Source organism: Ascaphus truei, chromosome 4 (assembly GCF_040206685.1).
Source record: "Ascaphus truei isolate aAscTru1 chromosome 4, aAscTru1.hap1, whole genome shotgun sequence".
NCBI lineage: Eukaryota > Metazoa > Chordata > Amphibia > Anura > Ascaphidae > Ascaphus > Ascaphus truei.
The window spans coordinates 333,719,053-333,741,690 of record NC_134486.1 but is presented as its reverse complement, the minus strand read 5'-3'; the positions used below and the strand labels follow the sequence as shown (position 1 = coordinate 333,741,690).

The window sequence follows — 22,638 nt, the reverse complement described above, 5'->3', positions numbered from 1 at the left end:
GCCATGTTGCAAGACAGGCAACAACAGTGTTACATTAAGTAAAAACCTACATGTTGAGATAACACACTGTATAGAAGCCAAGGTCAATACAAGGACATCTTTGTGCTAAGAGGATATTTTCATATGCTAGAATATCCAGCGAAACAAAAATAGGGTATTCAGGCGGTTCACTGCTGCCGTCGGGGTATGAAATAGAAGTTCCACACGCAGATAAAATAAAGGTTGTTTTAGTTAGTGCATATACACTGAAAAAGTCTGCTACAGAGAGAACTCTGACGCGTTTCGTCCACAGGTAGGGACTTTGTCAAAGAGTATCTGGCACTGCCCCTAGTGATGCATATATAGTGAGCCACAGATACCTATTGGTTGAACTAAATTGGGTGAGCAAAAGCACACCAGGTGAATAATTAACCAATTATATAACAAGAGGAACCATCCCCTGTATAAGCACTATTAGTACTCACTACCAAGGCATCACCATGGACAAATAGTTGTAGGAAAACAAGACACTAAAAGACACAAAAATAGATTAAAAACAAAACAAGATACTGCTGTCTAATGACAAATATGCAACATAAACAACAAGTACCAGTGACAAAGTAGCAGAGCAAGCAACAAACAAATAACGAAATGATACCTTACAAAGAATTACATTAATATAATAACATACACGGTATATAGTATCATGGCTAGATCATATAAACTCTAATATGAAATAACTGAAAGACCTCTAGATTAAATGTAGAACAATTCATATATACCCATAATCTAAAAATTTCATATGAAATGATACTCCCTAAATCAGATACAAAGTGTATATATATGTAAACATATAAATAATAATGTGAATACACCATGTAGCCCTAAACAATAATAATAAAATAATAAAAAAAAAACTAAAAAATAATACAAAATATATAATAATAAACGTGTACAATCATAAAAGAAAATTACCAAATATATAGTTTAAAGAAATACTGTAAAGTTTATAAAAACCAAACTATAACATAATCACTTCTAAATCAAACTAAAAAGTGCTTAAGATCCCACTCTACATTTATCTCAGTGGGATGTAACGTGTTCATAGCATGAATCCAATACATTTCTCTTGTATTAAGCTTATTCAATCTATCTCCCCCTATAGGGTGGATGGTAACATGTTCCAGAGCTGAGAACGAAAAATTGGAGATGTCACCAAGACTACACTTTGAAAAATGCAGTGACACAGGATGTAACAAATCTTTTTTAAGGATATGTCTAATATGTTCCTGTATCCTTACTCTCATGGGTCTAATTGTCCGTCCAATGTATGACATCTTACATCCACACTGTAAGTAATAGATAACATAGCTTATATGACAATTCATAAAGCTACCGATACGGTGGTTACCTTCACATGTAGAAATATTTTTTATGGATCTGGCATATTTGCAAATTGAGCACCGCCCACAGGGGAAAAAACCTTTTGGAATATTACTTAGTTGTTGTCTGTGTAGATTTGCATTAAATAAACTAGGTGACAAATGAGTACCTAAAGTTTTTGTTTTTTTATAAATGAATCTCGGTCCACCCTGTATTAGAGAAGCAATGTCTTTATCTAAGGTAAGTACTTTCCAATGTTTTTGAAATATTTCTTTAATTGCTTTGGACTGTCTATTGTAAACTGAAATAAAGGATGAACATATTGAATTGTCCTCATAAACATGTCATTTCTTTTTATTATTTACATTAGACTTAATAATCACCTCCCTATTCAGAGTCTGCATATTCAAATGCTTTAATAATATCAGCTTCTTTATAACCTCTTTCTTTAAATTTATCCGCCATTTCACGTGAACGATTTAAAAACATGTCATTATTTGAACATATCCTCTTTAGCTGGATAAACTGTGCCTTGGGTATGCTCTTAATAAGAGCTGGTGGATGACAACTCGTCGCGCATAAAAGCGCATTTTTGGACTGGGGTTTCTGGAAAATATCCGTCTGTATCTTTTTATCATTATCGATGAAAAGTGTCATATCTAAATAATCTATGTGATGAATATTCTGTGTATATGTAAAATGTAAATTATAATCATTAGTATTAAGGGTGTTAATAAAGGTGCACACTGAATCCAAATCCCCATCCCACACCAAAATAAGATCATCAATAAAGCGTCGGTAAAAAATAATGTGACTACGAAATACATTTGAATCGTGATAAATGTGACGTGACTCCCAAAAGCCCATAAAAAGATTAGCATAAGGTGGTGCAAAAGAAGAACCCATAGCAGTGCCTAGTTTTTGAAGAAAGTAACGTGAATCAAACAAAAAATAATTGTGCGTGAGTAAAAATGTGACCGATTCCAATAAAAAGATGCTCAAAGTGACAGATAAGTCAGATAAATTTAAATAGTGTTGAAGTGCCTGAATGCCCTGTTCGTGTGTAATGATAGAATACAGGGAGGTCACATCTAAGGTGACCCACCTGTATCCCCGTTTCCATTCTAAATTTTGTATAGACCTAATTAGGTCAGAAGTGTCTTTTATGAAGGAGGGTAATCGGTACACCAAGGGTTGAAGAAACCCGTCCACATACCGTGACAAACCATCTCCCAAAGATCCAATACTCGCCACAATGGGTCGACCAGGGGGGTCGACCAGCGACTTATGGATCTTTGGGAGATGATGGAATATGGGTACCACGGGATGTGGACAAGCTAAAAACTGCAATTCTTTATAACTAATTACGTTCAGTATCCTTCCCATGTCCAAAAGTTCCATATATTTTTTTAAAAACTTATCAGTGGGATTAGATCTTAAGGGTTGATAAAGAGTTAAGTCATTGAGTTGTCTATATGCCTCTTTTTTATATTGGTCTGATGATAAGACTACAAGGGCTCCTCCCTTATCTGCCTTCTTAATTATTAATCTTTCATCTTGTTTAAGAACTTCCAGCTGTTTTATTTCTGAAATGGTAAGATTGTTATTCATAACATTAGAAAAAGTAAAACCCTTATTAAGTAAACGAATATCACGTTCTACCAGTTTCACAAAGGCCGTAATGTACGGACCCCTTTGAGAACTGGGACAAAAAATTGATTTTTTCCTTAACCCTGAATCTTGGCCACCAAAAAATGTTTGCATAAATGTGTTAGGTTGTTCACCCTGTTGCTCCAGGATCTCTTCCATGTCATATACAAGACAATGATCTCTAATATCAAACATAACAGTATTATTTTGGACGTAGACTCAGTCCTTTGAACATCCATATTAACATTAGATGATATCTGTGTGGCCTGTAAAGCAAAAACAATTTTAAGTGATAATTTCCAAGTGAATTTCTGCAAATCTATCACAGTCTGAAATAATTGAAAGTTACCAGTTGGGGCAAAACCTAACCCACGATTAAGTAGGGATAACTGATCCACAGTTAATTCAATCCCTGAGAGATTGATCACATTATCAATAGATTTATTTAAGTATACTTCTTCCTTTTCATTCTGCCTCTTATTTCCCCGTTTTCTCTTTGATCTTCGTGTACTTTTGAGTTTTTTGAACCAGTATTAGATATTGATTTTGAGTCAGATTTAAGAGGCCTGGAGAACATTAAGGCAGTAGACGTAGATGATTTGGGGTCTAATCTATGGGTATCTGTATACTCTCACCCATAATCATCTGATCTATCAAAGGACACTGAGTGTGATCTAGTTTCACCCTCTGATTGGTCACAATCAAAGCTAGATGTGTCTACCCTTCTGTTTTTAAGTATAGACTTATTGGGTACACGATTGTCTGTTCCCTTGTCATAATATTTCTTAAATGTTCTCGGTCTAGACCCTTCCCTCTGTAGTGGTTTTTGCCAGCAATAAACATGGCCCCTAGTGTAATCAGCCTTGTCTCTCTCATATTTAATCTGTTTCTTTTCACTAATACCATTCTCAATTGCTTCTAGATTCTCTAACAGAGTGACATCATTTCTAATGAATTGATCCCTCATTTCAAAGGGTTTCAATTTACTCTGAAAGGATGTGATCTCCACATTTAACACCTCTTTTTCATGTATTTTCTGTTGTATAATTAGCTCCATTAATCTAATTGAGCACTGATCTAAGATCTTTATCCAATCTTGCTCAAATTGTCTATTAACAAAACCAAATGTCGGTACTTTCTTGACCCGGAGACCTCTGGGGATCCTGTTGGTATTGATATAATTTTCTAACGTGGTAATATTCCACCAGAGTCTTATGTCCTGCACAAGTAGTTTCTCCAATCTCACGAAATGGTTAGTTAAATCAGATGGTTCATCACATATTAAATCCTTCTCCTCTCCAAATACATGTGAGGCCTTTTTAGCCCTTTTACTGTTGTTAACAGCTCCATAAGTGTAAGTCCGTTGTGTAACATGATGTGTAGAATTGTCTTCCTCATCCATGATGTAAAAATGTATTGCTCCACACCGCAAAAAATCAATATATAATCAGCAAATGTACCATGTATGTAAAAAAGATCTGTAAAAAATTCTTACCTGATAAATGTTGCACGTATATGCACTCCGAACTATATCATAATAAAAAAATATTTATAAACAACCTACTTGCGCGTCCATACCCCCAACGGAAAAAACTTGGATATATATATTAGTATAAAGTCCTACTGCACCGACACACTTTATTCGAGTAAATACCCGGTATGTACCTGGCAGATACCTGGAATGCGCCACTCCTAACCTCTGACAAGCCCCGTTGCATTTGCCTTCCCAGCCTGGGTTCATGCCTGGCTGATGGGCGGCTGATCTGTTAAATGATAATGATTAGGATTTAATAGGCTGCAATGCTTCGCGTGTCTACCAGATGGCATAAATTCATGAATTGTAATGCAGTTTATATATATTTACTGTGCAGTATTGCAGCCAGCGGGAATAAAATGCTTCAATCCCTGCTTGGAAAATAACTCAATGTACTCGGGCAGAAAACAGTCACAAACCTCAATACACCCGGGTATACCCGAATTCGTGGGACTAGCCAAGCTCGAATAAAGTGTGTCGCCAGTGTATGTTCCAAGTTCTTGATTGTAGAACTGCGTCACAATGAGCAACTAGTATAATGTATATAGATAACAGATATCCCAGAATCGCTCCAAGGAGTAACTGATGCTACCAATTGTACACAGATATGTACTACACACAGTCCAGAAAAATTGCTGCACCATAAGTAATTGAACACACTCCCGTCTAGTGTCCCACTGATAAATGAGTGATATGTACACCCCACTTGTACCATATACCGTGACTATCTACGGGTAGGGGCTGAGATGTGGTAGGGAGGAAAACGAAGCAGCAGTAGCACCGTGTCCCCTGCTAGAGAACAATATACAGCTAAGTACGCCGCAACCCTCCGCCACTGCCCTCACACACCCGGTGTCATAACGGCCAAGATCACCTCACAGCGGAGGTAAGGATGGGGGGAATCAAGAGAGTAATAACTCACAGTCTTGACACACCGGGTCTCCGCTCAAACGATGACGTAGGGCTCCTCTGATCTGGAAGTGAAACAAAGCGTGCTCCAGCCAAAGGAAGTAGAACAAAAATAGGGTAATCAGGCGGTTCACTGCTGCCGTCGGGGTATGAAATAGAAGTTCCACACGCAGATAAAATAAAAGGTTGTTTTAATTAGTGCATATACACTGAAAAAGTCATCTAGAATATCCAGCGAGCTACGTGCATATATATCTTGCTATGCATTACACCTACAGGGTGTTTAAGTATTTTTTACGGTATCACTTTTAAAATTGATTTGGGCATATACTGACCTGTTGAAAGTTCAAATTGATTAAATTTTGTGTAGTTTTCAACAGGTTATCATAATGTTTTTATCCCCACACCCCCAAATAAAAATCACAGTATTATGCCACCCACCTCATAAAGAACGTACATGACTAGTGTAGAATTAAAAAGCAACAGTAGTGATTGATTCTCATAATATCCAGAATTGTTATGCAAGCCCATGTCGATAACCGAAAAAAATATATATTTTTAAATCTTGATTCCCATATTTTCCAGAATTGTTATGCAAGCCATGTCGATAACCGAAAAAAAATATATATTTTTAAAACTTGATTCTCAAAATATCCAGAATTGTTATGCAAGCCCATGTCGATAACCAAAAAAAAATATATATATATATATATATATATTTTTACAGCTTGAACTAACTTATAAATGAAGGGGAAGTCATACACGCATGCGTAGGAATGTGATGCCACGCTGGGGAAGATTCATGACAGAAAGCCATTAGAACAGATGGATGAACTTGCAACATTAATTAATCTGTGCTTCAAATATAAATCTTCCAATTTACAGAACAATAACTGCGTGCACACATACAGACATGAAGAAATGTACGCAGGTTGAATTGCTATTAGACTTTTAAGAAAATAGCTCGCGATCGCCAACCTGAGTTTCTAGACGGTATTGCAGTATTGCAATTGCAGTATTGCAGACAACGCTAAAAAAGCGAGCGCTAACATAACGAAAACCGCTTGGGAAAATAAGAAAATAGAGCGCGCCTGGTCACGGTTTTCAGAGCGGCGCGGCTTCAGCTGATATAGAATAATGGGTGTCGCAGCTGTATCATGTGACATTTCTATATATTTTTGTCGTATTTTCAATGGTATATGTTGGTGTATTTTATGACTTATGTATAAACATGTTTTTGTTGCATTATTTTGTTAGGATTCCAATCCCTGAGGTTGTAGACATCTACAGACAAGCGGACATTATTCGAACATTTCACTGAGCCTTTTCATGTGCTCTGCAGTATTCCATGCGGCATTCACGCCTCCAATCACACCAGGCATACCTGTGTTTGCCACGGTTGATTTGTTTGAATTTCGTGGATTCTGATTTCTTTGGGTGCATTTCTTTGAGTATTCGTGTCAGAAATGAATTAATTATATTGTGCTACTGTGGTACAGTGTCAATTTGCAGGTGGTTAAAAACCAGAACACTAAAATGCAATTTTCTGCACTCGATAAAACATGAGTCAACACGCAACTTAAGGCGGTAAGATTGGAAGAAATCACACACCATGACATGGGTATTCCAATGTATACAACTTATGAAATATTCGAATAACGGCTGCTGCATCTGTATAAAGTCATTAATAAGTATGTATTGTTACTAATGGGATATATAGGACAAGCCCGTTTTTCAGGCATGTTCTAAATTAAATATTTTTCCCAAAATATGCTTTTTGTGGAAAATTAGCCACAGTTGTGCAATTGCGATTATTAGATCAGAGTGAGGGGTATATATACCAGTACCCATATGATAGTGACGTCCACCCCTGATGAAGCACTCCTGTGTGAAACGCTTAGAGGTCGTCACGCTATACCCTTACAGTACATCATCAAGCTTGCAGGAAGCACATCTTGGTCTGCTGTGAGCGGTGCTGCTGATTGTTGCTTGCTGTTGTGAGTCGAGTATTCTCCCGTTTGGCGTCCATGCACATGGCCGCATACTGGACGCATCAACGGTGTAAGCAGCTGTTGAGCAATCAATTTGCATCTCCTCTACCTCCCGTGTGCTGCGAGTGGCCTTACGGGGACCAGGCATGCTGGACCCCTGCTGTAGACCATCTTTGGACATCAAACTCTCACCCAGCACTTTGAGAAGTTTGCTCTTAATTATATCTCATATGAGTTACTATATGTGTTTGTGTGTCTTTAATATACCTGTTTTTCCACTTATCCTGGTGCGCTGTGCCACTTATTTACTTTGTTCAAGATCTTCACAGATCCCCCATGAGATGAATGGAACACATTCAGAGGCATCAGCAGCAAGGAAGTGGATATCTATTTTAAATAACTCTTGGATTCCTTTATCAGAGCAGACCTGTTTCGCTGTACACGCTGAACACCAAAGGCGAGGGATTCCATTTCCGGTTCCGGCTGCATGAAGGAGGTTCACGTGACGACGCCACTGACCTGAGCCGGACGCTGATGTTTGAGCTGCTGGCACATGAGAGCCTATCTCATACACGCTATTGATTGCTGTACCTTTGTGAGTGGGCATTTTATAGATTTTATGTTCCTTTAATACATTTTTATTACGGTAATGCACTAGGTGTGCGCCTGTTTCTTTCTTTTTCTTTTTTCTAGATATCATTAGGGACTGGTGATCCCTTCGAAATGGGCTGCAAGAACCTGGAGTCTATACCATCATTTTTATTTTTTGACAATTTTTTCTATTTTTTACATATTAAATTCATTATTTAGATTTTTTCATTTATTTTTTATAGGGTCCTATTGTCAAGAGATTGCACTATTATTGTATTAGTTTATTGTCTGTATCTTAGTGTATTAGCCTACATTTTTGCCGCCCCGCTAAGCGCATTCATGATTAGCAACTGGTTCTTCTAAGAATTTATTTTTAATCAGGATATTTAGAGGCGCTACTTCAATTTCTGCTTGTTTTGATATATATATATATATATATATATATATATATATATATATATATATATGTTTATATACATATATACAGATGCAGCAGCCATTATTCAAACATTTTTCGGATCCTTTTTTGTAAAGTCTGCTGTGTTCCACAAGATATTCATTCGCTATTCTCTGCGAGCGCTAGCGTTAGCACGTCCAATAACTCTAATCACACCTGTGTTTAGCGTTGTTGATTTATTTGAATTTCCTGGATTCTGATTTGTTTTGTTGCAGTTCTTTGCGTATCCACCAGGTGGCACAATGAATCCCCTTTGCGCTATAGCACAGTTAATGTATTGTACAATGTATCAAATTTCAGGCGTTTAAAACCCAGTTAAAAAGAGAGTCCACCACAGTGATCCATTGTAAAATAACTTTGGTCACTGAAGACGCTGAAGACATATTAAAATGTAGGCGTTTTTATAATTTAAGTATCTAAGCACAATGTTGGGTACATTATTCTCAATTGCTATGCCCGCACAATTGCTGAATAGACCGTACCTGTACACTCAACATCATGCCAAGTCTTTATTCTAAACCGAACATCTGTTACGCATATCTAATATTTTCTGCAATAAATTCTGGAACAAATAAGAAGATGACATTAGCAGAGATATATAATCATATCATTGATAAGTACGATTGTTTAAAATTTTTTACCTAATCATCGTGGGTGGAAGCATTCGATAAGGCAAACTTTAACTAATGAGGATTGTTTTTTTCGCACTGCCCCTTTTGAGGGAGATAGCAGGAGTTATTGGTCTGTGCTCCCAAGTTTTGCCGGTATGTTTGTTGATGGCAACTTCAAAAGGAGAAAGATCAGGTATAATCCATTTAAGATTTGTATTTCCCGACCCAGCAATGTACCAACCCTGGCTTGCCAATACGATTGCAATAGCTGGTCGACCGTCACTGAAAACCTAGTGAACCCGCCTGATTACAATTTTTACTACTTGACCCCACCTGTCGACAATGATTGCTACCTGGCCGCGTCTGACTACCGGCTTCAGCAGTCAATTGTCAACTATAATGCAGACGACATGAGTGACCCCAGCTTCTACGCACAATAAATCCCGGCATGCCAATACGATTGGAATAGCTGGCTGACCGTCACTGAAACCTAGTGAACCCGCCTGATTACAATCCTTGCAACCTGACGCCACCTGTCGACAATCATTGCTACCTGGCCGCATCTGACTACCGACTTCAGCAGTCAACTGTCAACTATAATGCAGACGACATGAGTGACCCCAGCTTCTACGCACAATACACCCCTGACATTGGCTCATCTCCACCCGGTTGGCAAAGTTTATTATGAAGGTAAATATAATGTAATGTACTATACAGTGTTACACTATACTGTATTACAGTAGCTTTAATTCCCAATGACACTACAGTAGTGAACAATATACTTGTAAACATGCACCATATACTCTGTAGAGTAGAAATAAGCACCAACAGGATAACCTCTAAGTATTGAACTCATGTGTTACACGTGGTAAATGGGCAAATGTAGTGTATAGTAACTGACTCTGAAATCCTCCAAGTGTGTAATCCACATCGTCATAAACAATCACTCAATTGATCCATAGGAAAGAAGGGAGGGAGACCCCACATGTGGAAGGAAAAAAGCAAAAAATAGTATAATATTGCTTTTAATTGATAAAAACACAAAGTATTGCACTTACACAAGTGACTTTGTAAAGGGCATTCAGACCCCCCAGGGTCACAACACAGGAACTGGCAGGCGTCACACCCGGTGTCAGCTTCAGATAGTGCTCCACGGCCATAATTCAGTCACATAGGCTGAGCAGTGATGTCCACCAGCTGTGCATGAATCCCCTCAAAGTCCTGGTGCAGCACAGACTCCGCCCTACGCGTTTCAATTTGTAAGTCTTTCTCAGGGACTAATCTATTGTGGTACAGTATAGTCTCTCCCTCTTTCAAATAGTGTCTCTGCCATCCGAATCCAATTCGCGTCACGTCATCAGTGACGTCACGACGTGGGCCGTCATCCAGCGCGTCATCGCGTCTTGACATGCGTGACGTCATGACGCAAATGGGGCTGTGCATAGCCCAAGCTTTTTAATCACTGATAGCAATACTAAATACTGATGTTGTTGCTATAGGGAACCAACAAGGTTCTAATCTTACGAAGATATATCACTTCTAGAGACCTGTTACTGTCCTAACAACATATTAGTTTAACCCTATAAACAACGATACATAAATATAGCAATAATATACAATACAATACATTAAATATAAACTACAATACTGTATATATAAAATAGACATAATTAAATAATTTATGCATTTCAAAATTGAGTATCTGAATTACAAGGAGAAGGGGGGGGGTCTCCCTCCCTTCTTTCCTATGGATCAATTGAGTGATTGTTTATGACGATGTGGATTACTCACTTGGAGGATTTCAGTCAGTTACTATTCACTACAGTGGTTTCGGCCTTTATCCTAAAGCGGCCGCCACAGTGGGAATTTTCAAACTGCGGAGGGCGCGCAGCTTCTTTTCGGCTGGTTTCTCGTGCCTCGGGCGCTTTCAATGATAAGCGCCATTAGCGCTTATCTGCTGAAGTGGCCACCGCGTGGGAAACTCCGATACAAATCGGAGAAAAGCCCCGCATTTATCCCGGCAAGCTTTAGAATAAAGGCGGCTGCGACAGTACCTTGTTGCCACGTGAGTTCAATCCTGTTGGTGCTTATTTCTACTCTACAGTGTTGCACTATATTCTGTTTCATTTCTTTTTTATGTCCTGATTGAGATCTGCACCCCTGTTGTTTTTCTTTTTTCTGCATCTGGACTGGGATTGAGTCCTGCCTTGGGAGCTGCGTTACCATTAAGGACAGTGTTAATTTATCACTTATCACTTTAATGTGTAGTGTTATATGCTCTTGCACACTTTTTTCTTTAATGCACCATATACTGTAGCAAGTTGACGTATGCGCAGAAACGGAAATAATAGCATACCCTGTAATTTTTTTTTCCAGGAAAGAAAGTTTGAAATCGAGCAGCAAAAGATACTGTAAGGATGTAGTTCGATGGAAATCTAATTTCGCTTTTTTAAAACATTACCTTTTATACTTGTATACAGTCCGTCGACCTGTTTGACGACTACTAGTTATAAATGTATTTAAAAATATACAGTAGATGCGCCGCCAATGTTTTTAATCTAAAAAAAAGACAGTTGATTGTTAAAAATTATTTAATTGTTTAATACTTTTTTCTATTTCTGTTTTGCATGTGCATGTCTGGAGTTGGTCAAAGAGAACGCGCAGGAAAAACCCGGCAATACTGCCAGGTAAGACACAGTGCTCCAATCCATGCTTGCCAAGTCCCTTCCCCCCAAACCCTCAAAAACTAATGTCACCACTAGTCCTAATGTAAAGTGCTGTACCCAAAGCCATGCATGCTTTGTCTCTCCCCCCCCCTAAAAAAAATAACAGAAGATACAATTCAGAATACTGATGCAGTGGCCGTTATTCGAACAAATCACAGTGCCGATTTTGAGTTCTCTGCTGTTCCCCACGCAGCATGAAAGCGGCCAATTGCCCCAGGCAACCTCGGTTAGCGTGGATGTTTTGTTTGAATTTCATGGATACTGTTTCTTCTTTTGCAATTAAATGGATGAATTGAAATGTGTACAGTACTGTGCTACTGTATAAAGAACAAATAGGTAGCGCTATATCCTAATGAGCAGGCAGCCCGTGATATATCCCTGAACCCCAGTCAGGTAATGAACAGTACAAAAAATGATATCAATGGCGCTCTGCACTAGTATAGTGTAAATATATAATAATAAAAATATACAACCAGTGGCGTGGATGTTTCTCCTAGGAATGGATGTTCCACATGAGATGGGTAAACATGTAAGGAAAAAAATCACAACATAGTGTAATACTGTTAAACATACATACAAACATGTAACATGAGACGGACGCTGAGAACAACAGGTGACCAATTACAAACACATTTAATAAAATATATCATTAAAAATACATAAAATACATAAAATAGAAACTGATAGGACACTCCAACTCAGGTGGGGGTACCTGCTTACCGAAAGTAAGAAGGTATCAGGCAGTGGATAGGTAAGAGTATCCCCTCTATGGATGGCTGCTGCTGCTGCAACGAACTGCTGGGCTCACACGTGTATCCTCCTCCGTGGATGGTGCTTGCTCCCTCTGTTTGTGGCATCCACCTCTGTTCGCCGTGGACACGGATGATTCGCGTGTCTGCTGGAGGTAGTAATTCCTTCCTGCTCGGCTACTCAAAGCGCGCCAAACGGAGCTGGTACAAACGCGGATGGATATACGCCCGGATTCGTCAGCCTGCGGGCATCAGCTGGCAAGTTCCAAGGGGGACAGGATTCACCAGCGAGTGTGGGGGACCTCTCAGAAACACCCTACGCGTTTCGAAAGTCTTGCTTTCTTCCTCAGGGGTAAACGTGGTATAAAAAAGTAGTCCCTGTATGTCCCGATATATATAGTCCCGTGTTAAAGGTGCAGTGCACCAAAACAAACTTGATCATGCGCAGATGTGTGCTCTGGGACTCTCAGCGTCTCGAACATATACATGAACACAAAAACAAACACAAAACATAAGATAACAGAATACATAATTTCAATAAATAATACAAAATATATGTACACTACCTAGAAACATAAGTGTAATAATAGTTACAACAAATGAAGAAAATGGAACAAAAAAATATATAAAGCCTAATTCTAGGAACATCATTGATAATGATAAACAACAATGTGTACCCTACTGTATATGAGAAGTATGTTGAGCAGATAGCAAAATAACCTCAACAGTAGACCATATAAAAATGGTGAAAAGTAATATGTGCCCATGTCGGGCTTAACATTGAATTCGACCTGAAACCTTTCCTTCTGGATAGATGAAGCATCTTTCTCCACAAACAGATTATCTAATCTCCAATATACAGGTCCCTAGTATTAAACAACAGAACACTTGTTTGACTTTATTAATTTACATTTATATTAAAATTCAATTCTTTGTAATTATCACTGGAGAGCTTCACTATTTCATCAAAAAATCACGTAAAAGTTATTTTTGTAATAGGTTATATAAATAGCTTTACGTAACAATTAATATTGTAAATAGCTATATATATTCCTATCATCACATCATACATATTTTCATGCACTTTCATAAATTCATTTATTTATATACAGCTAAACCCCGTTATAACGCGGGTCTCGGGGTCCACCCCGAGACCACCGCGTTACTAACGGGGTCGCAGGAAAAAATTGGCCGCCGCGCTTTAGCGCATATTCATCCCGCGGGACAGGAGATGGGAGCGGGCATGTCCCTCCGCTCCCCGCTTCCCCCTGTCACCGCGGGACAGCCCGCGGGGCAGGAGATGGGAGCGGGGATGTCCCTCCTGTCCCCGCTTCCCCCTGTCACCGCGGGACAGGCTGCGGGACAGGAGATGGGAGGGGGGATGTCCCTCCTGTCCCCGCTTCCCCCTGTCACCGCGGGACAGGCCGCGGGGCAGGAGATGGGAGCGGGGATGTCCCTCCTGTCCCCGCTTCCCCCTGTCACCGCGTGACAGCCCGCGGGGCAGGAGATGGGAGCGGGGATGTCCCTCAGGTCGCCGCTTACCTCAGATCCCGCTGCCTGCATGGAGGTGGTAGCGGGGGGTTTCTTCTCCCCACCGCTGTCCCCGGTGCTCCCGCTGCCTGCGCGGGAGGAGGGGGGGAGCGGGTGGTGGTTCTGGTCGCGGCCTTTCCTCTGCTCCGACCCCACCCCCGTCTGTGTAGAGTGAGAGAGTGTGTGTGTGTATGTATATATGGGAGAGAAAGTGTGTGTGTGTATATGGGTGTGTGTATGTGGGTGTGAGTGTGTGTAAGTGTCTGTGAGTGTGTGTAAGTGTCTGAGTGTGTGTGTAAGTGTGTGTAAGTGTGTGTGAGTGTCTGTGAATGTCTAAGTGTGTCTAAGTGTGTCTAAGTGTGTGTGAGTGTGTGTGAGTGTGCGTGAGTGTGCGTGAGTGTGCGTGAGTGTGCGTGAGTGTGCGTAAGTGTGCGTGGGTGTGCGTGGGTGTGCGTGGGTGTGTGTGCGTGAGTGTGCGTAAGTGTGTGTGAGTGTCTGTAAGTGTGTGTGAGTGTGCGTGAGTGTGTGTAAGTGTGTGTGAGTGTCTGTAAGTGTGTGTGAGTGTGTGTAAGTGTGTGTAAGTGTGTGTAAGTGTGCGTGAGTGTGCGTGAGTGTGCGTGAGTGTGCGTGAGTGTGCGTGAGTGTGCATGAGTGTGCGTAAGTGTGCGTGGGTGTGCGTGGGTGTGTGTGCGTGAGTGTGCGTAAGTGTGTGTGAGTGTCTGTAAGTGTGTGTGAGTGTGTGTGAGTGTGTGTAAGTGTGTGTAAGTGTGTGTGAGTGTAAGTGTGTGTGAGTATGTGTGAGTGTGTGTGAGTGTCTGTAAGTGTGTGTGAGTGTCTGTGAGTGTGCGTGAGTGTGCGTGAGTGTGCATGGGTGTGCGTGAGTGTGCGTGAGTGTGTGTGAGTGTGCGTGAGTGTCTGTAAGTGTCTGTGAGTGTGTGTGAGTTTGTGTGAGTGTGTGTGAGTGTCTGTGAGTGTCTAAGTGTGTGTAAGTGTGTGTGTGTGTGTGAGTGTCTGTAAGTGTGTGTGAGTGTGCGTAAGTGTGTGTGGGTGTGTGTGAGTGGGTGTGAGTGTTCGTGAGTGTGCGTAAGTGTGTGTGAGTGTCTGTGAGTGTCTGTGAGTGTCTGTGAGTGTGTGTGAGTGTGTGTGAGTGTGTGTAAGTGTGTGTGAGTGTGTGTGGGTGTGTGTGCGTGAGTGTGCGTAAGTGTGTGTGAGTGTCTGTAAGTGTGTGTGAGTGTGTGTGAGTGTGTGTAAGTGTGTGTGAGTGTCTGTGAATGTAAGTGTGTGTGAGTGTGTGTGGGTGTGTGTGCGTGAGTGTGCGTAAGTGTGTGTGAGTGTCTGTAAGTGTGTGTGAGTGTGTGTGAGTGTGTGTAAGTGTGTGTGAGTGTCTGTGAGTGTAAGTGTGTGTGAGTGTGTGTGAGTGTGTGTGAGTGTGTGTGAGTGTCTGTAAGTGTGCGTGAGTGTGCGTGAGTGTGCGTGAGTGTGCGTGAGTGTGCGTGAGTGTCTGTAAGTGTGTGTGAGTGTGTGTGAGTGTGTGTAAGTGTGTGTGAGTGTCTGTGAGTGTAAGTGTGTGTGAGTGTGTGTGGGTGTGTGTGCGTGAGAGTGCGTAAGTGTGTGTGAGTGTCTGTAAGTGTGTGTGAGTGTGTGTGAGTTTGTGTGAGTGTGTGTGAGTGTCTGTGAGTGTCTAAGTGTGTGTAAGTGTGTGTGTGTGTGTGTGAGTGTGTGTGAGTGTCTGTAAGTGTGTGTGAGTGTGCGTAAGTGTGTGTGGGTGTGTGAGTGGGTGTGAGTGTGCGTGAGTGTGCGTAAGTATGTGTGAGTGTCTGTAAGTGTGTGTGAGTGTCTGTGAGTGTGTGTGAGTGTGTGTGAGTGTTTGTGAGTGTGTGTGAGTGTCTGTGAGTGTAAGTGTGTGTGAGTGTGTGTGAGTGTCTGTAAGTGTGTGTGATTGTGTGTGAGTGTGTGTGAGTGTGTGTGAGTGTGTGTGAGTGTCTGTGAGTGTCTAAGTGTGTGTAAGTGTGTGTAAGTGTGTGTGAGTGTGTGTGAGTGTGTGTGCGTAAGTGTGCGTAAGTGTGCATAAGTGTGCGTGGGTGTGCGTGAGTGTGCGTGAGTGTGCGTGAGTGTGCGTGAGTGTGAGTGTCTGTGAGTGTCTGTGAGTGTGTGTGAGTGTGTGTGAGTGTCTGTAAGTGTGTGTGAGTGTGTGTGAGTGTCTGTGAGTGTCTGTGAGTGTCTAAGTGTGTGTAAGTGTGTGTGAGTGTGTGTGAGTGTGCGTGAGTGTGAGTGTCTGTGAGTGTCTGTGAGTGTCTGTGAGTGTGTGTGAGTGTGTGTGAGTGTGCGTGAGTGTGCGTAAGTGTGTGTGAATGTGCGTAAGTGTGTGTTTAAAACATCAACAGTAGAATGAAAAATACAGAAAATGCACAATCGTACAGTATTAACACCTTTATTGATGCATTGAACAATAAAGTACTGTATTTAAAACACCAATTGTCGTGTTGTTCATTTCTCATAAATACTGTACTGTAAATAAAGTACTGAACACACACAAAACACATACAGGACTGTACTGTATACTGTAGTATGCACTGTAAATACAGCACATACTGAAAACCGTGTAATGCACTCTGTGCTCATGTAACAACTGTACAAAACAAAACATTCTGAACTGAACATACTGTAATAAAACCAGCTGGAGATTACACTTGAAAAAACCTATCAAGTGTTGTCTGTTTCAGTGCTTCTCTTTTCTTTTTTTTTCACGATTTCAATGATTCTTTTTAATTGTAGGATTGTTATATAATTGACGTTTTCTGACTCTAGAAATTGAAGTCCTGTTTGTAATCCCACCAGCGCCTCAGTGATCTTTGGTGGCGGTTCTGGTTCCTCATCCTCATCGTCTTCTGTAATATCCAGATCAGTATTTTCACTTGTAAAGCTTTGTATGATTTCCGAGTCCGCCATATGTTCATGAGTAGGACAGCTGCTGTCCCCATCGACCCAAGAGTCAATTGTAGCCCCACTTTCCGTATCAATGAACGGTTCCATGACTCGTTCGGCATTGGCAATTTCCTGCTCTGTGAGGCCTTCGTTCACATAGGGCCTCATGCAGTAAGCGTCGATTATGTGAAATCGGCAATCTTACCGATTAGTCATGTTATTGGCGATTTTTCCTCTCCGTATGCAGTAAGTGCCGAATACATTCAAAATCAAGCCGAAAACAAATCCGCCCACTCTCACGATGATTAGCCGATCACACACAGGTGTATCGGCGTGCGTGGCGCGGTGCTGTTAGGTTGCCCAATCACAAATCTTGCTGAATCAGGCGAAACAAGCATGTTTTTGATTGCGCGCCATATTTAAAGGCAACGTGTACTGCTAATCATTCTCTGTGTTGTTGGGAGTGAGAGAGAGAGAGACGCACAGAGCTGGACGATTGAAGATTTGCATATTGACTGAGAGACTTGTTGTGTATTGGGTGAGCTTTGTCCTTTGTTGTTTTGTTTACATCTTTGTCTTGTTTTATATGTGGAAGTGTTTCGTGTGATTGCCTGTACATTTCTTGTCTGTTTTTTGTGAGTGCTGGAAGTATGCCCGCAAAGCGTGGGAAGAGTGATGCCGGTGGGAGTGGGAGTGCTACTCGTGCGAGTACGCATCGGAGTGAACGTACTGTTCAGGGGAGTGATGTTGCTGAGAGTGAGAGTGGTGTTGCTGGGAGTGGGAGTGCTGCGAGTGGTGTTGCTGGGAGTGGAGTGCTGTTGCTGGGAGTGGGAGTGCTGTTGCTGGGAGTGGGAGTGCTGTTGCTGGGAGTGGGAGTGCTGGGAGTGCTGGTGCTAGGAGTGTGAGTGCTGTTGCTAGGAGTGTGAGTGCTGTTGCTAGGAGTGGGAGTGCTGGTGCTAGGAGTGGGAGTGCTGGTGCTAGGAGTGGGAGTGCTGGTGCTGGGAGTGCTGCTGGTGGCGCAGTTGCAGATGGGGTGGATGGTGGTGGCGTGCTTGCTGGTGGGCAGCTTTTGGAGGCTCTTCCATTGGAAGAAGGAGAGTCCAGTCAGCACCAGCCAAGCTCTGACCCTAAACCTGCTCGGAAGAAACGTGTGGAGAAGCCACGTAATCCTCGCTTCAATGACCAGGAAAATACAGCTCTTGTCACTGGCATTCTGGAGCACTATGACAGTATATATGGACATTTACTAGGTAAGTGTACCTTTACATTTATTATTCAAATACATGTGATCCTAGGTCATCTGAGTTTTGTTCATATGAAAATATGGGTTCACAATATCTTTCTATGTTAATTAGTCTGGAAACACAGCTTTTTATCATGCCTTACAAGGACAACTAAACACAGGCGGTCAATTTGCCATAACTGCATACAATATGAATGCAACCTTGCTTACATGTATAGGTTTAGTAGTGAATGCTCATGTGCTTCACATATTACACATAAAACAGCATGTTTGCTATCTTTTGGAACAGCTAGCAGTGTAGGAAACTGGTGCTTATATTATTATTCATTTACCTCATATATTTTATATGTTTTTCAAGGGCGGACAAGTTCAGCAAGCAGAAAAGAGATGTGGGACACAATAGTCATTGGTGTCAATGCGTGTGGGAATCATGTGAGGGACAAGCGGAGTTGTCACAAGAGATTTGATGATATTAGGTCCAAATTGAAAAAGAAAATACAACACCAACGAGTGCATGCTACTGGCACTGGAGGTGGGCCCACACCACAACGTCTCATATTAAGTCCATTGGAGGAGCTGCTTCGGGCAAAATTACTTCCCGTCGTCGTGGAAGGCTTACCTGGTGACCGTGATATAGGAATTTACCCCTCACAATTTCCACCAGGTGAGAAATATTACTGTACTAGGCGTGTCGTTGCTTACAGTTATTTTGCATAGTTACACTGCTTTTTATACTGTCTTCACAATATAAGCATACCTGCATCTATATATGTATATGTCTGATTCTGTATATATATATATCTCAAAATAGACATATATGTTGTAGTCCTACTAAAAGCAGTAACTAATATAGCACGTGCCATTGCGTGCTCATTTACATGTGAATTCCCAAAATGCATTGCTGCAGTGGAAGCAATTGATGGTGGGCGAAGATGGGGAACAACAGGGTAGTACACATGTGTATCACATGTTAATGAGAAATTATTACTAGCTACAGGTACAGAACAGAAATATGTATAATATTATTGTGTATTTTATTTATTTTACTCCGACAAACATGACATTACTGCCTATTTTAATCATGCATCAAATATATTGCATGCAACGGCCTACAAACATCACTTGCACTAACACATCTATAGTTGTTTATGAAAAGGTCCATTTTTACTTTAACTCATATACAGACAGCATAATGAGGCACACGTATCATATTTTATGTCATTGTTTTCATAACTTAAAAACTGCACACGACTATTTAGCTCATCTACCATTGTGTTAAAGCAGCTGCAATTAATATCTCATCACAGCATACACTTCAACAGAGGGGGTGGGGTTCAGCACACACACTAATTACAGCCTCATTTTAGGGTCAACTTAGTTCACACCATTTTCACCTGTTTCAAGTCATTGAAAGGTGTGGCTGATTAGGCTTTTTGGGGAAGGGAATACCGTTATTACAACCTGACTAGCACAACTGAAGTTAATCACACTCATTTGAAAGCTTCACTTTAGCTACTAAATGCCCCAACAACTCATTACTTATCAAACCGTACGTCACACATTAGTTCACTCATATCTATAGTTGAACTACTACTATCAACGACACATTATCACACACTGCATGTGTTGTCTTGTTTAGTCACAGCCACATTCATGTGTGCCACATCTTCTATTAATGTACCACACATATCCTCTACCAAAAACAACACTTTGTGCAATATGACCACCTTCATGATAACCATTGTGAATGGTCATCTCATGATAGTTATGTACATTATGATACTGATATCACTACACAACATATGATTTTTATGTTCAAATTTAATCTATTTATCCTCACGCATTACTGCAGGAACATAGTATGTTTTATGTTAGGGAACTCAAAAGTTCTAAGTACACAGGCATGTACATTGTTATTACAACTATTTATGTTCACTTTCACACACACATTTTGGGTTAAGGAAATGATGCTGTTAGGTACTCATAAATACAGAACATACAATAACTCTTTGTTCAATATTTACACATGTAAATGTAAAACTTATGTTATTGTTATATATAGTTGCCCCTGAAGGACATGTGTCACCTGAGACTGAACAAGTGTCTTCACCTGGGTCAGCCAGCTCAACACACCTAGAAGGTGAGTGTATCAGTTGGTGGCCATATAATATGTGCTCTTCTATATGTTATGTTGTCATGTTCATTATTTGTTTTGCACATCTTCTTTAAATAGGATTACTTAGTGTCAGTGAAAATGAAGTGTAAGCCAACTTGTATTGTGTTAGTGATGTTAACTATCATGTAGGAGTTGTGAGTTTACAGCAAGTTTTCATTCACTCATATTTCATACTGAGTCCAAACATTATTCTTAAGTCAAGGTAGTTTTTAATGTGAGGTTATAAAACGTATGGAAACATGTTAGTTGTTACTTATGACACAGTACAATTACATAGTAACACAGCAGAGATTAACATGCCATTTAATAATGTGTACATTTATTTGTAGAACATGATGAAGAGGATTTTGATGATGATGATGATGATGATGATGATGATGATGATGATGATGCCGCCGCCGCCGCCATAGACACACAAATACAAGCAAGTGACCATGAAGAGGTTCCAATTGAAACTGTTTTACCGCCAAATCGTCCAGCAACTACCACATACGATGCAATTGTAGCTTCTGAGGGAAAAATTGTGGAAGCAGAAAATCGTCGCCATTCTGACCTGATGACAGTGCTGGAAAGGATGATTGCACTGCAGGAAGAAACAGTTTCACAATTGGCACATCTCCACAGAGTCTTCATTGAAGTGCCTAAACAGTTGCAAAAAATCAACACCTCATTCGAAGCATTAGTTGTTCAGCAAACACAAGCTAATTACTGGAGAATGACTAATGTACCACAATTCAACACCTCACAGCCAGGATCTGTTCATGCAGGTCAGTTTTCACCACATTCATCTGATATTCATTCACCAGGCCCAAATGTTACCGGTCAAGTAGCAGACATTGCTGTGCAGGTTCCTGATGACATCCTACCGCTGCCATCTGTACAAATTCAGCAGCTGACACCTACAAAGGAGGCCAAAAAAAGAAAACACAAGCAGTTACTACTGACCAGTTTTTGGTCAAAAACAACAAAAGACACACATGAAACAGACCAACCATCACTTGTGCAGTGTCTACCAACTTGCTCACATGTGTCAGTGGGCACAAGCCCTGTCCGTGAACAGTCACTACCCAAAAGCCCTGTAGGTGAGTCACTGCCCAAAAGCCCTGTAGGTGAATCGCTGCCCAAAAGCCCTGTAGGTGAATCGCTGCCCAAAAGCCCTGTAGGTGAGTCACTGGCCACAAGCCCTGTAGGTGAGTCACTGGCCACAAGCCCCGTAGGTGAACAGTCACTGCCCAAAAGCCCTGTAGGTGAGTCACTGGCCACAAGCCCTGCCCGTGAAGTGCCAGAGGCCACTCAAAGTGGCTCTGTTGTGCCTAAAGTTGGTGGCAAAAGAAAAAGGAAAACTCAAGAGACAACAAGCAGGCCTGTTACTCGCTCGCAAAAGGAACAAAAAAAATAAATGTTATAATTCAGAAAATATGTCTTTGGCCTTGTTTTGTTGACTTCAGATTATCTAATTACTATTGTATGTATGCTGAAGACTGTGTTGTTTCCAAACTTTCAAGTATGTTTTTGTACACGTGAAGTTTTGGAAATGTTAACACTCCTAATTAATGAATAGTGTTATAAATATTTATGTTTTAATCGTCTGTTCAGTAATGGTCCACCAGGAGCCAGTTGCTAAGTTTAGAGAAGCTGCCATTGACTTTGCAGCAAAACATTGCATTTGGGTGTGTTAATTGATGTAATCATTGCATGTGCATATTATTTTCATGCAATTATAAAAGCACCTATTTAACTGCAAACATCTTTCTTGTACGTGTACAGCAGGATTTTGTGTTAAATATTACTTACCTTTGGTGGCCATTGTAATGTTGTCCTTTAATCATTTATGTGTTCTTGTTTCAAGAACATCTCTGAATTGATACTAATATATATGTAGTATGTATTGATATATGCACACACACACACACTGTGTGTGTGTGTGTGTGTGTGTGTGTGTATATATAGTACTATCTAAACTGGTATAGATGTATTTACAAAAAACATACACTTCATGCTTCCTTGTGAAAACACACTATTTTAATAATACAGGCCTAATGTTTGACAACTATACTAAGTGTGAGCCTCTAACATTATTGGATGCAAACAAATGTTTATTACTTAATTCACTCATGTTTATCACCATTTAAATAGGTTTCATACAAGGCCTACTTACTGCCATCAATATGTTGTGTGTACTCC

General features: G+C 40.7%; 1 protein-coding gene across 1 annotated transcript; it reads left to right on the top strand.

Moving 5' to 3' along the window:
- Window positions 1–18,665: 18,665 nt before the first annotated feature.
- Window positions 18,666–21,903, top strand: LOC142492402 (uncharacterized). Its single transcript, XM_075595046.1, has 3 exons — window positions 18,666–18,942; window positions 20,341–20,418; window positions 20,784–21,903. Exons 1-3 carry the CDS (start codon window positions 18,666–18,668, stop codon window positions 21,851–21,853), a joined length of 1,425 nt encoding a protein of 474 aa, XP_075451161.1. The 3' UTR covers window positions 21,854–21,903.
- Window positions 21,904–22,638: the final 735 nt, after the last annotated feature.